This window comes from Corylus avellana, chromosome 1 (genome assembly GCF_965113065.1).
Source record: "Corylus avellana chromosome 1, dhCorAvel1.hap1.2, whole genome shotgun sequence".
NCBI classification, from domain to species: Eukaryota; Viridiplantae; Streptophyta; class Magnoliopsida; order Fagales; family Betulaceae; genus Corylus; species Corylus avellana.
In genome coordinates, this window is record NC_142490.1 from 2,392,481 (window position 1) to 2,410,596 (window position 18,116).

General features: G+C 38.4%; 1 protein-coding gene and 2 pseudogenes across 1 annotated transcript; all 3 read right to left on the reverse strand.

Moving 5' to 3' along the window:
* Positions 1 to 2,372: 2,372 nt before the first annotated feature.
* LOC148587849 (uncharacterized) lies at positions 2,373 to 3,350 on the reverse strand. The gene is made up of 2 exons (XM_088512442.1): positions 3,081 to 3,350; positions 2,373 to 3,017 (listed from the first exon to the last, which is right to left on the reverse strand). The coding sequence occupies exons 1-2, from the start codon at positions 3,348 to 3,350 to the stop codon at positions 2,373 to 2,375; spliced, it is 915 nt and encodes a 304-aa protein (XP_088368568.1).
* Positions 3,351 to 7,698: 4,348 nt separating this feature from the next.
* On the reverse strand, positions 7,699 to 10,009 carry LOC132172048 (L-type lectin-domain containing receptor kinase IX.1 pseudogene; annotated as a pseudogene).
* A 4,169-nt stretch (positions 10,010 to 14,178) lies between these two features.
* On the reverse strand, positions 14,179 to 16,157 carry LOC132172868 (L-type lectin-domain containing receptor kinase IX.1 pseudogene; annotated as a pseudogene).
* Between the last annotated feature and the right edge of the window lie 1,959 nt (positions 16,158 to 18,116).

Here is an 18,116-nt window from a genome sequence, read left to right on the forward strand (position 1 = left end):
GACAACTGTATTACGCCTCAGCCATATATTTCTAGCTACCACCGCAAATAGTTCCAATTCTTGCTGCTCACATCTCCCAATCAGCTCCTCAAACAGCTGCACAAAGTTGGTAGTTCCACATTTATTCTTTTGTAGTTTCTTTGGTCCGCAGCTCCACACATCAGACGCAGATGGGCAAGACCATATAATATGCTCCACACTTTCGTCTTCTAACTGACATATCGGGCACTTTGGTGAATTGATCACCCTTCTCTTGAACAGATTGACTTTTGTGGGGAGAAGGTTGTGGCAGGTTCTCCACAAAAACATTTTCACCTTATTAGGGACGTTTAATTTCCAGCACACTTTCCACATCTCACACCCTTGTCCTTGCTTCGACGCTTCCCCCCTTGTCTCGGCTTGCCATTCAACAACAAGATGATAAGCACTTCGGACTGAAAACTGTCCATTAGCTGTACATCTCCAAATTAATTTGTCTTTAGGAAGTAGAGGGCTGAAGGTTATATTATTGATCACTGCAGCCTCCTCCTCAAAAAAATTTGCTGAAATTATATCGTTCTTCCATCTCCCCGTAGTGACATCAATAAGGTCGTGCACCATGGAGTTAGCCGCAAGAATTGTCGGTGGGGATTGAATAGAGTAGGTCGTTGGTCTTGGTAACCAACAATCACCCCACACCTGAATATCTTTCCCATTCCCTACCCTCCATATTGCCCCCTTCTTTATGATTTCCTTTGCTGAAATTATGCTCCTCCAAGCCAAAGATGGCCTTTTCCCTACTTGAGCTTCCATAACCGTCATCGTAGGGTAGTATTTAGCTTTAACAATCCTTGCCACCAAAGATTCCGGCATTTGTACCAATCTCCATATTTGTTTTGCCAAGAGCGCTTTATTAAATAAAACCAAATCTCTGAACCCCAGGTCCCCCTTTGCCTTAGTCATACCCATCCGCTCCTAACTCATCCAATGAATTTTGGACCCATTCTCCTTATGCCCCCACCAGAACCTCTGCATAAGCCTATTAATGTCCCTACATAGTGTAGTTGGTAGTAGAAACACCGACATACAATATGTGGGGATGGCTTGAATGACTGGCTTGAATGACTGCCTTCAACATTATTTCCTTCCCGGCTTGAGAAAGAAAATAAACTTTCCAACTTTGCAACCGATCCCACACTTGGTCCTTGATATTTTTAAAGGCTTTCAATCTCGATTTTCCCACCAGTGTTGGAAGCCCTAGATATTTTTCCGTGGCTTGCAATCCAGACAGCCTGGTAATCTCTTCTTTTTTTTTCACCACTAGTATTGCGGCTAAAAAATATAGAGGTCTTGTCTTTATTCAGTTTCTGTCCCAAGGCAGCCTCATATTTGTCTAAAATCTTGGTGAGTCGTCTCCATTCTACTGAGTTAGCCTTACAAAAGAGAAGACTGTCATCCGCAAAGAAGAGGTGGCTAATTCGTGGACCCTTTTTGGATGTGGGTACCCCTGTAATTACCTCATTTTCTTCTGCTTTACTGAGCATGGAGCTAAGAGCCTCAGCACAAATAAGGAAGAGATAGGGGGACAGCGGATCACCTTGTCTCAAACCTCTCTCTGGAATTATATGGCCCACCGGTTGTCCATTGACAATAATGGCATAAGTGACAGTTCGTACACACTCCATTATCAGTTTGATATATTTTGCAGGGAACCCCAACTTGCCCATAACTGATTCCAAGAAAAGCCATTCCACCCTGTCGTAAGCCTTACTCATGTCCAGCTTGATTCCCATATAACCTACTTTACCCCACATTCTGGAATGCATGGTATGTAGGGTTTCGTAGGCTGCCAAAATGTTATCTGTAATCAAACGCCTTGGAAGGAAAGCACTTTGAAAGGGTGAAATTACATGAGGTAAAACCTCTTTGAGCCTATTAGCTAAGACTTTTGAAATAATCTTATACATTACATTACATAAACTAATAGGCCTATAATCCGAAACATTCTTGGGATTATTATTTTTTGGAATCAAAGCAATGTGTGTTGAGTTAATAACAGGCTCCATAACAGAATATTTGAAAAAATGTAATACCGCTTCACATACCTCCGGACCTATGGTACTCCAATGTTTTTGGTAGAACCCAGCAGTATATCCATCCGGTCCTGGTGCTTTTAATGGCGCCATCTGTTTGAGGGCAGCTACAACCTCCTCCACGGTGAAATTTGCCAAAAGTTTACTGGCCATGTCATGGGTTACCTTCTTATCCACTGCTGCCACACAATCATCAATATAGTGGGGTCTTGCCGAAGTGAATAAATTTTTATAATAATCCACAAAAGCATTTTCAATCTCATCCGTTGTTAACCACTCCTGCCCATTTCCGTCTGATATCTAAGATATCTTATTGCGAGTTCTCCTCTGCGTAGCACTCGCATGGAAAAACTTCGTATTACGATCACCATTCTGAAGCCAATTTTCCTTAGCTCTTTGCTTCCATTTTATATCTTCTTGTTCTAAAAGCCCATTCACTTCCTCCCTTAAAACTTTTTCAGCCTCCCTGTTTTCGTTCCCTGCCACCCCTTGCATCTCTTCAAGCTCTTTTGATTTGGCCCGGATAAGATCCTCTGTTGCTAGGACAGTTTTTTTAACCCAACACAAAATAGATGGCTGACATGACTTGAGTTTCCCATGCACATTTTGCAGTGGGTTCTCACCTCTTCGGTTTGCCCACCAACCTTTCTCCACTTCATTTTTGAAATCTGGATGGGACTCCCAGCTGGCCTCAAAGCGAAAATGTCGTCCAAATCTCCTCCTGCACCCGGCATCATCAACAATGAGGATAAGTGGATTATGGTCTGAATTACGTCTTGCCAATACTTTCACTACTGGACATGCAAAAAGAGAGAGCCATGCAGGATTTGCAACCGCCCTACCCAGCCTTTCTTGCGTGAAACCATCATTCGGTCTACCATTTGTCCATGTAAACTTTGGCCCTTGGAAGCCCAAGTCACTAAGCATACAGTCCTCCAGAGCTAGCTAAAACTCCTCCATTTGTCAGCTAGTTTTAGAAACAGCCCCATATTGTTCTGAAAAACTAACTATCTCGTTAAAATCTCCTATGCATAACCATCGAATGGGAGAAACTGTAGAAAGATATCTATGTAGTCCCCAAGCTTCCTTCCGTTTTGCAACCTCGGGATGGCCATAGAACCCCGTAAATTTCCACTCCACCCCACTTGTATGTATACGTATAATTGTATTGACATGTCGTCGGCTGTAATTCTGTATCTCCACATTGAAATTTTTCTTCCACAAAAGAATCAAACCTCCACTTTTCCCAACGCTATCCACGATGAACATATTATCCATCCCTAGTTTGATTCTAAAAAAATCAACATTCTTGTCATGCACCTTGGTTTCCATAAGGAAAACCATCATGGGTTTCTTTTCCTTTACCATCTGATGAAGGTCTCGAACTGTCCGAGGGTTCCCAAGCCCTTGGCAATTCCAACTAAGTAGACTTATAGGTGATGGCGGGGCTGCATAACAGCCGCCACCAAAGCTTCATCATTCAGGTTCTCCTCTTCCCCTTCTCGCCTATTTCTTTTTTCTATAACCCAATACTCTCCCCCCACACTGTCTAGATTTTTCCTTTTCCCCGAACCAATATCTGCCTTACCATTACACATGAGTGCCAAGGCCCCCAAATTGCATGTATTCTGCTTTGTAGTCGTACAGGCCTTTGTTTTTTTGCTTTTCGACCCACTCACAGTGTTGCTGCCTTTTGCTTGTGAAGTCCCGAAGACAAAGGTTGGAGACACCACATTTTGGCTTCCAGGTGGGGACATTGCACTACTGCCTGCTAGCCCACTTCTCCTAGGCCCATCCAAAGCATCATTTTTATCCACCATGGCCCAAACCATCTTCTCCTTAATTGAATCCCATTGGCCTACATAGATATTCTTTCCCCCATCTAAACGGCACTCATTTGTTTGTTGACTCATCTTCTTAACTCCCAAATCTTTTTCTTTAATGCTCTCCAGCCCAATAGGACACACATTAACGCCCCCATTAATTTCTCCCTAATCCCCTCCCTCATCAATTGCTTCATCCTGTAACTGAAATCCTCCCATATTTTTGCTCCGTGATATGGGGAAATCATAATCACAACAGTATGGGTGTTTTCCAGAGTTACCCCTCACCGGAGTTTTTGAATTTTCAGACGATCCACCACCACTTTGGCCCCTCTCCGTCTCCTCTTCCCTCTCCTTCCTTTCTCTGCGTGGTTTGCTATGTTCGCCATAAAACCTCCCTGCATGCTCATGGCCGGCTTGCCCTCCTGTTGCCCAACCTCCGCTTCTCCCGTGTCTCCTTGTCAGCAAGGGAACCCGAAGCCAGGGTCCAAATTCGATTTTCTTCTCCCCTGCATTGAGTCTCCGGCCTGCAGGTCCTCCACACCCACGCTGTCCATGCCTTATGACTCCGCAAATATAGCAATATCGGGGAATCTTCTCATATTGAAAAGCTATCCAGAGAGATTTACCCCTGAGATTTATGGTCCTCCCTCGTGAGAGTGGTTTAGAGAGGTCCAGACGAATCCAAACTCTCAAAAACTCCCCCCACCCTACTCCTTCCTCGGTGACATCAATATCTTCAACTTCACCCACCGGTGCACCAATCTTCTGTCCCACATCTCTGCTCATACAAGACAATGGTAGACCAAACATGCGAACCCAAAAAGATGCTTTATCAAAATCCAATTGGGCTGGTGAAGTCAATCCATCATAATCCACTATTGCAAAAAGATGGTCATCAAACTTCCATGGACGACCTTCCAAAATACGAATTTTGTCACATTCACTTGCAAATTGAATCAAGAACAGATTTGCACCTAAAGTTCTGAAAGAAACCCGGTCCGCTGGACGTCAAGCCCGTATCAATGGCGTTTTGAGTACATCCTTCCCCACAGTCCGATCTACAAGTAATTTCCCAACGACACAAGATGAACCCCGAGCTGCCAGAGGGGCTAAATCAGCCTCTCCAATGGCAAGGTCTGCCCCCTCTTCCTCCATCAGCGTCAGATTTTCCTAAAGCCAAGGCAATTCCTCCGCCGTGTTTCCCATCTCAGTTGTTCGTTACTCCTAGCCGCTCCGACACCGGTACACACTCCACCCTACACCCGGGGGATAGAAAACTTCTCCTCTAGGTGCCGAAAAGAAACCCTAGAGAGAAGACTGAAAAAATAAATAAGGGACACGTGAGTTAATAAAAAGAAATGTCAAAAGGAATTAATTAAGAAAAAATCTTACACTTAATTCATTAAAAAAATAGAAAAAGGAAAAACCCTTTCAATATTTTCACGGTTTAATTATTAAAAATAATGAGTAAAAAAATTTAAAATTGAAAGAAAATATTGTTGGTGTGAAAAAAAAAAAGGTTATAATTTCCTTTTTCTTTTTTTTTTTCCTAATCAGAAAGGTTATAATTTCATTTATATTATTTGTTTCCTTATTTGATTCGGACATTAATAATACTTAATTTATTGAATAATTTATGTATAGAAAACTCTTGAAATATAATCAACACAATTAATTACGCTAATTAATGACCAAATGTAAAAATAAAAAAAACAATTCAGATATTAAAAACATAGACACGTGTCACAATTTTAAGCACTCTCAGTTATTAAAAAACATAGACACGTGTCGCAATTCGAAGCACTCTCTACGTCAAAACTCGGCTTTTATATATATAATATATATATATATATAGGGGTAGCAAAACGGGTAATCGGGTAGACCCGATTAGGACCCGCTAAGACCCGCGACCCGATTACCCAAGACACGAACACGACCCATTTAGCTAATCGGGTTAACGGGTCTGACACAATTATGACACGAAAAATATCTGGGTAACCCGACACGACCCGTTTAACATAATCGGGTAGATCCGACCCGACCCAACCCATACAAAGAAACACCAACAGGGAAAAAAAAAAAAAAAAAAACAAAAACAAAAAAAACCTGTGTCCTTTTACTTCCCACTTTTTTCCTTAGCAACCAAACAGAAGCTACTCACTCGAAGCAGACAACTCCAGACTTAATCTAAGAAACCCACACAAAGAAACTCCAACAAACTCATAATACACAAACAATGATGGCTCTAGAGATCGTCAAACCCCACAGATCGTAAAATAGGTCAAATCCAAAAATTAAACACAAACCCCTTGGATTTGCAGAAACCCAATTTTTCCCTCACATTTTCTAAACCAACGACAGATTTCTCGGCAACCAAACGGAGAGATAGATATAGATAGATAAGTAGATAGATAGAGAAATAGAGAGAAAATTGAAATGAAATTATGGGAAACAAAGTGAATGAGAAAAGTGTTGTGACCTTAATAGCGTAGCGATAGTCCGGTTGCCGGTTTGGGTGGGGGGAGCTGGCGGCTGCAAGGGTGTGAAAACCACACTTTTTAGATGAGAGAGAGTCCGAGGAAAATAGAGGTAGAGACGAGAGGGAGAGGGAGTGCCGGAGAGGGAGAGAGGAGAGATAGTCCGGTCATTCGGCATCGCCGGTTTGGGTGGGGGGGGGGGGGGGCGGGGGTTGGCGGGTGCTGCCTGCTGAGTAATGGTGACCGTGGGGCATGGGCTGAGTCATGAGGTGAGAGTGTGTTTAGGAATTAGGGATTTAATTTTAGGGGGATTTTTTTACATGCTTGGGGGATTTTTTTTTTTTTAAAAAAATTTAAATGGGTAACGGGTATGGCGGGTCACCCGAAACCTGCCAGACCCGTTAATTTAAACGTGTCCTGGTGGGTCGACCCGCCAGATACGAATTTAGCCGGGTCTTAATCGGGTAGACCCGAACCCGATAAGCCCAAACCCAATACCTGCTAACTTCGTGTCGGGTTTGCGGGTCGTGTCAAAATTGCCGGCCCTATATATATACGATTAGTTAATTAAGAGTTATATTAGTGTTTATATCATAATACAACAAAAAACAAAGAAGATAATAGCAGAATTTCTCCCTTTGAAGGCACGTATAAGAAAAAGAAAGACTATATATTAATTAATAGAACAAAAGAGACGAATTAACCTAATTATGAGCGTCTTTCTTGGCAGGTTAGACAAGATAATGTTATTAAAACACACTTGTTGATTGTAGAAAATTGCTTGGAAATTGGATCCAGATTATCCCAATCATCCATTGAGAGAGAGAACGTGCATGTAATACTGCGGACTGTAAGGATAAATATTGGATTGTGTACGTAAACATTAGTTAACCATATTTTGGATATAATTAATTTCAATTTAATATTCAATATTGTCTAATAGAACAAAAAGACATGAACCTCGTACAGATGCTCCAATTTTAAATTAATATTCTTCTCCTTGTCTCGTATTTGAGTTCTATAAGATAATTGTGGCATCACATAATCCTGCACGCATTAGTACTTAATTATTAAATTATATATCCACGAAGTTCAGTGCGAATTAATGCCACATGCATGTTCCGATCCCCACGTTAAACTTTCTCGTAGAGCAATTCAAGATAGATATTGTAATTGCCATTAATTAAGTATTGGAAATGAAAAGTTGTATAAACACCTCTTCTAAGAGTGAGATCTGGTAAATCTGGAGTCACACCAGAAAAGTCTGAAGTCACACCAGGAAAACTGGAAACAAATTCTCAATTATCATTCAACTTTCTCTAGCCCATGGAATACATCAATATTTATAGACTACATATTCTAGAGGAATTAAAATAAAAGAGAATGAATAACTAAATATAAGATAACTATAAGATAAACTAGAACCGTAGCTGGTGTCAAACTAAATGATAAAGATAAACTTCAACTCGCAACAAATAAAAGATAAAGATAAACTAAAACATTATTGAAATAATGCTCGAACTAAGACTCTCTCATGGGTGGGGTTTTGCTCTCTGCTCTCTGCATCAAATAGACAATATAAGCAATTTTTAAAACCAAAGAAATAATGTCAACGACCTTCATGAAGGCTTGCAGTTATGGAATGTCCACCAGAACTGACTGCTGCTATATGTATAGGATATATGGGAACAGGCATCTGTGTTGGAAGATTTGGTGTTGTTGCATCCGAATTAAGAACGCTAATTGCTTGTCTAATGGAGGGCCTGAGATTTCGATCAGGGTGAGCACACCAAAGTCCGACAATCATCAAGCATTCTACCTGTTTTTCATCAAAATCATTTTGCAAGTTCCCATCCACAGCCAAAAGAAGATCTCCTCTCCCATAAAGATTCCAAACCCATTGAACCAACCCTACGTCGGAATTATCTTCTATAGGATAACCTGACCTTCTTCCAGTAGCAATTTCTAAACAAACCACCCCAAAGCTGTATACATCAGACTCTTTACTAGCCTTACCCGTACTTATATATTCTGGAGCCATGTATCCTAAAGTTCCGGCCAATCCGGTTGTTTGAGGACCTAGCTCGTGATCCATAAGCCGAGCTAACCCAAAGTCACCAAGCTTGACACTGAAACTAGAGTCTAGCATGATGTTGCTAGATTTGATATCCCGATGCACCACACATTTCTCCCACTCTTCATGAAGATAAAGCAACGCGGAGGCCAACCCAAGAGATATCTTGTATCTCATTGCCCAAGGGAGTGGACTCCTCTCCCTAAAGAGGTGAGAATCAAGGCTACCATTTGGCATAAATTCGTAGACAAGTACGAACTCACCTTTGTCATGGCACCATCCCATGAGTTGCACAAGATTCCGGTGCCTCAGCTGGCTAATGATCTTCACCTCGGTGATGTATTCTTTCTTCCCTTGTTTAGATCCTCTTGAAATTTTCTTTACAGCGATTGGTATGTCTAAATTGATTAAATACCCCTTGTAAACCGCACCAAACCCTCCCTCACCCAACTTTCTCTCATTTGAGAAGTTGTAGGTAGCTGAAACAAGCTCGTTATACGAGAACCTTCTTGGCCCTGCTCCTCTTTCTAGGACGCCATTTATCGATGCTAAGTTCACCATCTCTTCTGTTTCTCCTTTCTTTTGCGCTGTTACTCTTCTCTTTTGCTTATGCCTCAAGAATATTGCAAATGCTACAATCAACCCAGCTATCAAAATAGCACCAGACGCTGTCAGACCCACGATTAATCTTATATTTTTTGCTTTCTTTCCACTTTTCTCTTTTACATCCAAAGTTGAGCTGAATTCCCATGACAGAAGCGTATGTTTTTGTGCAGGTAAACCACCACCAATTGAAGCTGAAAATCCAATTGTGACATACTCAGGCAGAACCTTGGAGAGATCAATAGTGTCGGAAAGACTAGTATTCTCCTGAGAACTATATGTCTTTTTGTAGGACCAAGAGACGCTCAAATTCTTGGTAGAAGCATTGTAGGAGATCCATACACCAGCAGTGTCTCCACTGTGGAAGGTGGCATTCCAAGGTGTGTCAACGGCAGATTCAAGTGAGTTGTTGTTAATCCCCACATGCTGAAACGGAGGATCCCATTCCGAGTTAGATAATGAATCGAACTCCACAAGAACAATTTGGCTCTGAGATGAACCCGTGGTTGTGGAGTTGAATAGGCCTAGATATCCACCTCTTGAATTTGGTGGGATTTCAATCCCAGCAGGAGCCAGGAAGAATGCAAGCCCATCACCATAACTTTCTCTGCCATTGGTGTCAATAATGAAGGTGAAATGAGTTGTGAAGTCAGAGATGTTTCCAGTATTTGAGTCCCAGAGTGGCACCCTCTCCGCATAGGTGGCCCAACCAACAGTGTAAAGAGAATCGGCTTTGTTCATCTCAATGTTTCCATAAGAAGGTGCAGCTTCTCCATGATATTGTATGTTGGACGCTTTGGGCTCAAAGCGAGATATTTTGAAAGAAACTGAATTTGCAGAGGGAAGAAGAAAAAGCAATATTAAGAAGAGTGGTAGCTTGAACAAGCTGTATAAAATGGTGGCCATGGCTTGGGAAAGAGAAACAAGGAGAAGAGATGAACAGGGACAAGTTGGAGAGCAATTGCATTGAAGTGGCACTTCAACTTACGACCCTTTGATTGAACCTATATAACATTGGGTTGCTTGCCCACTCTGGAAAAGAAATGGGGAAAAAAAAAAAAAAAAATTGTCCCTTTGACAAAGTCGAAGCCATGAAACAATCACATGCACAGCCATGTCTATACGTTTCTTGTAGAATGCCGCGTAAGCAATCACAGCCATCAAACTCTTGAGGCACGCGTACTTTCAAGCTCCTCCCCAACGACCTTTTTATGGGCTGGGGCCAGCCGCATTGAGTACTGTTTTGAAAATGAATAGAACCTAATAAATAAAGGAAATTTTTTCTTCAAACTATTTTGAAATATACTTTTTTCCATTCACCCTAATAAATGCTAAATATATTATAATATGTGAGAGATTATGTTTTCTTTTACAATTTTTTACAATTATTAACTTTTCTTTAACTAACTTAGGGATTAAATTACAATATACATATTATTATTTTAATAACAGTATGGAAGTTGAATTCCTAACTTAAGAATTTAAACTAATTAAACATTACTTTTTTAGGAATCGAAACATGTTAAAAGACTTAATATTTATTAGAGTGGATTAAAGAAAATTTCTTTCAAATTAATTTGTGATGTAATACCTAGAAAGCTTGTTTAAAGGTTTCCAAAATTCCCTCTAGCTAGACGACCTTGACTAGTTGTTGATATTGCCCAAGCAAGACTCTCTCTCTGGCTAAGCTGCCCAAACAAGACTGGTTCTCATTTTCAAAGCTTTCAAGTTTCTGCCTTCCAAAGCTTTCAAAGCAACTTCCAAGTAATTGCTTTCTGAAAGAAAGAAAATCGTATAGAAAAATAAACATAACACAAACTTTTTTTTTTTTTTTCCACACAATACAGAGGAAACATTATTGTCAGAACTAGATAGGCTCTGAAATAGGACCCACTAAAATACCACAATTAAAAAATTGCTAAAATACTTTAATTGGTGGCCATGGTTCTTGGTCTTTGTGCCAAGAATCAATAGGGCCGCGTTATTTATTTAATATATTCTCTTATAATTTTTGTTTACTTACACTATTGTGATTGTTTTGGGGCTTATTGTTGGGTTGTCCAACCATTTGTTATTTGTTATATATAATTTCTTTATTGTCTTATCTATAAAAATTAACCCAAAAAAAAAAAAAAAAAACACTGTTTAAGAGTACAGACGGCTCCTCTTCCTTGGCTGATATAGGAGGGTCCATTTGGGATTGCAGTTTCAATAAGTGCGATTTTAAAAATAGCGTTTTTAAAAATAGCATTTTTGAAATCGCTACCTTTTAAAATCTCAAATGCATTTGGTAAAACATGTTAAAAAGTACTTTTTTATTAAATGTATGTTATGTGATTTCATGATTTTGGTTTAAATTCACACATTTTCAAATAATCACCCCCTACTCTGCTTATTGAAATCGCAGATTTTTTTTTCTATTTTAAATTAAGTATTTTTTAAATCGCAATACTAAAAGCCTTACGTTTTGCAATATCTTTTAAAAACGCAGGTTATTCTTGCGAAATCCAGTCGCATTGAGTACTGTTTTGACAATGAATAGAGCCTAATAAATAAAGGAAATTCTTTCTTCAAACTATTTTGAAATATACTTTTTTCCATTCACCCTAATAAACGCTAAATATATTATAATATGTGAGAGATTATGTTTTCTTTTAAAAATTTTAACAATTATTAACTTTTCTTCTAATAACTCAGAGATTAAACTACAGCATATATACTATTATTTTAATAACAGTATGTAAGCTGGATTCCTAACTTAAGAATTTAAACTAATTAAACATTACTTTTTGAGGAATCCAAACATGTTAAAAGACTTAACATTTATTAGAGTGGATTAAAGAAATTTTCTTCCAAATTAATTTGTGATGTAATACCTAGAAAGCTTGTTTAAAGGTTTCCAAAATTCCCTCTAGACGACCTTGACTAGTAGTTGATATTGCCCAAGCAAGACTCTCTCTCTCGCTAAGCTGACCAAACAAGACTGGTTCTCATTTTCAAAGCTTTCAAGTTTCTGTCTTCCAAAGCTTTCAAAGCAACTTCCAAGTAATTGCTTTCTGAAAGAAAGAAAATCGTATAGAAAAATAAAGACAAATCAGAATTGAATAAAGAAAAATAAACATAATACAAACTTGTTTTTTTTTTTTTTTTTTTTCTTTTTTTCCACACAATACAGAGGAAACAATATTGTCAGAACTAGATAGGCTCAGAAATAGGACCCACTAAAATACCACATTTAAAAATTGCTAAAATACCTTAATTAGTGGCCATGGTTCTTGGTCTTTGTGCCAAGAATCAATAAAGCCGCGTCATTTATTTAATACATTTTCTTATAATTTTTTTTTACTTATACTATTGTGGTCGTTTTGAGGCTTATTGTTTGGTTGTCTAACCATTTGTTGTTTGTTGTAATTTATTTATTGATGTATCTATAAAAATTAACCAAAAAAAAAAAAAAAAAAAGGGTGTTTAAGAGTACAGACGGCTCCTCTTCCTTGGCTGATATAAGTTCCATTATTTCTTTTTCAACACAAAAGTGAGGAGGAAGATCATACTCTAAACTAAATTCGAAGACGTTCATTCTCATGTCGCACAAATGCGCCCATTCAATTATTCTATGATGAATGATTGCATGAAAAATCAAGCCCTGAAGCACATGAAGTCCATTTAGTGAGTTCACTCAAGGTCAGACGCGACTCAGACACCCACATGCATGCAAAATCAAAAGACTTGCAACGACCTCTCATACTCACCATCTTATAGTTAGTCAAAAGATAGTCAAATCACCTTCTTTAGCCGACTTGAAGTGGCTAAACTCACTTCATAACCATTGAGAGTGGTTAGACCACCTAAATGACCAAATTGATAAATTCTAAAAAATAGGTGAACTTTGAGAAGTTTGAGAGAAGAAAGCCAAGAAATAGGTAAACTTTGGCATGACAATGCAATGTTGTAAAAGTCATCTCCATCTCCAGGTATCGTCCTTAATTTTAGATTTTTTATGAGAACGAAATGAGAATTAAGTATCTAAAATTACTCTTTTTTAAATGTCATTGAAACATTGTTACGACTGACATTAATTACATTCATCATATGCCTATTTCTACACCGTATGTGCTGCACGGCATTCTAAAGCCAGATGAAGATTTGGTTGTACAAGTTAGTGAATCTAGTATTCCTAGAGTTTATCCCCACTTCATGTTATAATATTTGCGAAAACTTATGTCTAATATTCCTGAATTATAAACTGTCACCTAAAGCTCATTACATATATATATAAATAGGTGTTTTGATAATTTACTTACTAAGTTGTGGACTTATACAGTTATTTATTTTATTTTATTATTTTTCACATGCCAAACATTCGGTGTTTTGCAGTTTAGTAGGTTGCCATATTATAGAGTGAGAAAATTTGTTAGGATGAAGACGTTAAGCAAATGACTCATATTATCAGGTTTGGATAGGTACTCGTTTGATGTTTATAGAATATTGCTAGAAGCTTTGAGTATATAATTGATGATACATAAGGTGTTTTGATAATTTACTTATTAAGTCGTGGACTTATACAGTTACACATTTTTTTTTTTTCATATGCCAAACATTTCGGTGTTTTGCGGTTTAGTAGGTTGCCATATTATAGAGTGAGAAAATTCGTTAGGATGAAGATGTTAAGCAAATGACTCATATTATCAGGTTTGGATAGGTACTCGTTTGATGTTTATAGAATATTGCTAGAAGCTTTGTGTATATAATTGATGATACATAATGTTATTAATGTACACTCACATTTGTAGTAATCTCATATCAATTATTTTCACTTTCTACATATTTTCACTTTGATACGTTTGATGAGTAACATCATCAGTCAATTACCAATTAATTGGTCTGGAGATGTTACCAGTAACACTCTCCAAGTTAATTGAATTAATCGTTTTTAATTTGGAAGCGTTACAACTACTACTATCATGATAAGGTTTAATATATAACCTCAGGATTTATGATTACATGAGGAACGCGATAAGTCAACAAGGAGAGAATTCTAGAGAGAAAAGAAAGAGAAGATAGAGCATTGTAGTTGCTAATGTCCATATATATGTAAAGTTTTCAATCCAAGATGGTTCACGTGCTCAACGACCATGTTCAAGGCTATTAGTTATGAAAGGTTCACTAGAACTGACTGCTAGTGTAGGTACGTGATACATGGGAACAAGAATTTGTGTTGGAAGATTTGGCATTGTTGCTTCAAAATTCAGAACGTGAATTGCTTGCCTAATGGAGGGCCTGAGACTTGGATCAGGGTGAGCACACCAAAGTCCGACAATCATCAAGCACTCAACTTGTTTTTCATCAAAATCAGTTTGCAGATTCTCGTCGACTGCCATAAGAAGATCTCTTCTCTCATAAAGATTCCAAACCCAACGAACTAAGCCTTTGTCAGAATCCTCTTATATAGGATAACCTGCTCTTTTTCCAGTAGCAATTTCTAACGCAACCACCCCAAAGCTATACACGTCCGACTCTTTACTAGACCTACCTGTGCTTAAGCATTCTGGAGCCATGTATCCTAAGTTCCAACCAATCCGGTTGTTAGGGGACCTAGTTCATGATCCATAAGCCGAGCTAACCCAAAGTCACCAAGCTTTACACTAAAACTAGAGTCTAGCATAACATTGCTCGATTTGATATCCCGATACACCACACATTGCTCCCACTCTTCATGAAGATCTAGCAACGCGGAGGCCAGCCCAACAGATATCTTGTATCTCACATCCCAAGGGAGAGGATTCCTCTTGCCAAAGAGGTGAGCATCAAAGCTATCATTTGGCATAAACACGTAGACTAGTAGGAACTCACCTCCGTCATGACACCATCCTATGAGCTGTACAAGATTCCGGTTCCTCAGCCGGCTAATGCTCTTCACTTGGGTGATATATTATTTCTTTCCCTGTTTAGACCCCTTGAGATTTTTTTCACAGCGATTGGCATGTCTAAACCAGTCAAATACCCTTTGTAAACAGCACCGAACCCTCCTTCACCTAACTTTCTCTCATTTGAGAAGTTGTAGGTAGCTGATGCAAGGTCGTTATAAGAAAACCTTCTTGGTCCTGCTCCTCTTTCTAGGTCGTCGTTTATCGAAGTTAAGTTCAGTGTCTCTGCTGTTTCCTTCTTCTTTCCCTTCCATACGCATCTCCACAATATTACAAACGTTGTAATTGCCCCTACTATCAGAAGACAACCTGAAACTGTACGTTAAACCAACCATTAATCTCTTCTTTTTCGCATTCTTTCCATTTGTTTCCTTAATGTCCAAACTTGAATTGAATTCCCATGATTGAATTTGAACTCGCTCTACATACTGACCCGTAGAAGCTGAAAATCCAACTGTGACCCACTCAGGAAGAATTTTCATGAGATCTACTTCATAGAAAAGGCTGGTATTCTCCCGAGTATTAGAGGTTGTTTGGTACTTGCAAGAGACACTCAAATTCTTGGTAGAAGCATTGTAGGTGATCCATACATCAGCAATGTCTCCGCTGTGCAAGCTGGCATACCAAGGAGTGTAAAGTACAGAAGAAATTGAGTTGTTGTTAATCCCCACATGCTCAAATGAAGGATCCCATTTAGGGTTGGGGAATGAGTCGAACTCAAGTACAAGAATTTGGTTCCGAGGTGAATCACTGGTTGTGGTGTTGAATAGGCCTAGAAATCCACGGGGTGAATTTGGCGGGATTTCAAACCCAGCAGGTGCCAAGAAGAATGCTATCCCATGCCCATATTTGGGAGCGCCTTGGGTGTTGATAGTGAAGGAGTAATGTGTAGTAAAGTCAGTGAGGCTTCTCGTATCAGAGTCCCAAAGTGGCACGCTCTTAGCATAGATGGCCCAACCAGCTCGGCATAGATATGCAGCATTGTTGATCATTTCAATGGCTCCAACAGAAGGAATAGCAGCTCCATAATATAGTAGGTCGGTGGCAGTGGGGTCAAAGCGAGTTATTTGGAAGGAAACTGAATAAGCGGTGGGAACAAGTAGAAGGAAGAAGAAGAGAGGCAACAAAGGTATGTCCATGAAAGAGCTGGCCATGGCAATTGGGAGAGAGAGAGAGAGAGAGAAATTAAGGGCAAGTTTGAAGAGAGTAATCGCGTGGAAATGACACCTGAACTTGCAGTTTGTATTCTGATATTGGTGCTTAAGTTTCAGCCACCAGCTATAGATATCGTCATATAGTCATTGAAAATAAAATATCGAAACACTTTTATGCAAATCCCTCGCCGGCACAAAATTAATAGCGTCAACACACTAAATATAAAACATAAAAATTATAGTGATAACTTCAAAGATTATAACCCAATCCTTAAGTCTTAAAGCTTAATTGGGTGAAGATAGCCCCAATGAAAACAATGCAACAGCCAACAATGAGAGTTCATTATTTAATTAATTAATTAGGAGGCTTCTCTCCTTCCCAGGTTGCTTGGTCCGCATGAAATTTCTGGAAATGTTTTAAAAGATCATGAGCCTTGTCTTTTCCTTTCTGTTGTTAATTTTAACCCCCTAATCTTCGGAGTGGGTCTCTTCTTAGGTATTGTGAGTATACCTTAATTTGTTCTTTATTCTTTTTATTGAATTCTAAATTACTTTTATACATATATATAGGACATAAATTTCCTCCAAACTAGTCTATAAGAAATATCCCCTAACTCATTTGAAATAATGTCAAGTGTTTATAAACATTTAAAAACCACATTAAATTTAGTCTAATGTGGCTTTTAAATGTTTATAGACATTTGTCACTAATTTAAATAGGTTGGATGATATTTCATTCAAACTGGTTTGGAGGATATATGTCCAATACCCTTTAACGTTAACATCAGACCAGATAACGAAATAAATACGTGTTGCGATCAACAAAGTAATTGCAGTAGTATACTAGTAATATCCTCACAATTGCGATATATATCATTATTATCGTATAAGTATATTTCTAGGGGCGGAACCACGTTGGGCCTTGGGGGGACCTTGGACCCCACAAGGCCCAAGGTGGTCCCCCCCCACCCAAAAAAAAAAAAATTATAAAATTTAATTTTTAACTCAAATAATTTTTTTTTTAGAATTTTGCTCCACAAACACTAATCTCTAGTTCCGCCTCGGTAAATTTGAGTTGATCAAATGCTTCGGCCTTCATTATGACTTACGTATTACAACCTTAAATATAAAATAGAAAGAATAAGCATCATACTTAATCATATTATTGACTTACGTATTACAACTTGATTACCTCAACCCTCATTCGTCAGCAACAACGAAAACAATCCATAAGTTAATTTCTTTGTTTTTTCAATGTAAAACATTGGAAAGACAGACAAAAAGAAAAAGGTCGTTGTCAAATCACCTTCTTTAATTACCAGACTTGAAGGGGCCAAACTCACCACTCTAAATTCTAAAAAATAGGTGAATTTTGAGAAGTTTTGAGAGAAGAAAGCCAAGAAATAGGTAAACTTTGGCATGACAATGTTATAAAAGTCATCATTAATTAGTGGTTACATGTCAGGAGATAAATGGTTATATATGGAGTTTTTATTAAAAGTGCATTAATATACATAGTTGAACACCACTCTAACTAAAAAATTTAAATTAATGGACTATGGTCTACTTAAGTATATTAACTATTTTTTTTTTTTTTGTGCTTTCTTAATATTAGATTCAATACTTACAAGTACACTCACAACAGTACTATTCTTAATTTTAGACTTTTTATGAGAATGAAATAAGAATTGAATATTTAAAATTACTTTTTTTCAATGTCTCTGAAACATTGATACGACTGATATTAATTACAATTATTTATTTATTTATTTATTTTTGTAACAAACCAACATTCATTCAAACAAAGAGGTTACAAGGATAATAGAAAAGAAAAAAGACAAGCTTACTAAAACCCCAACCGGACAGATCTCTAAAAACAGGAGTGAGATCATAAAGGGAAAAAAAGATGCAAATGCAGCCCGAGAAAACCCTTGTCGCGGCACATACTGGTGATGGATACTACCATCGGGAGCACAAATACCT

What these genes read in the sequence shown, in the direction of transcription:
- LOC148587849 (XM_088512442.1), bottom strand. Translation starts at nt 3,350, where the DNA reads ATGGATAATATGTTCATCGTGGATAGCGTTGGGAAAAGTGGAGGTTTG. An exon ending in TAGGAGATTTTAACGAGATA is followed by an intron (nt 3,018 to 3,080) that starts GTTAGTTTTTCA and finishes GAGGAGTTTTAG; the next exon opens with CTAGCTCTGGAGGACTGTAT.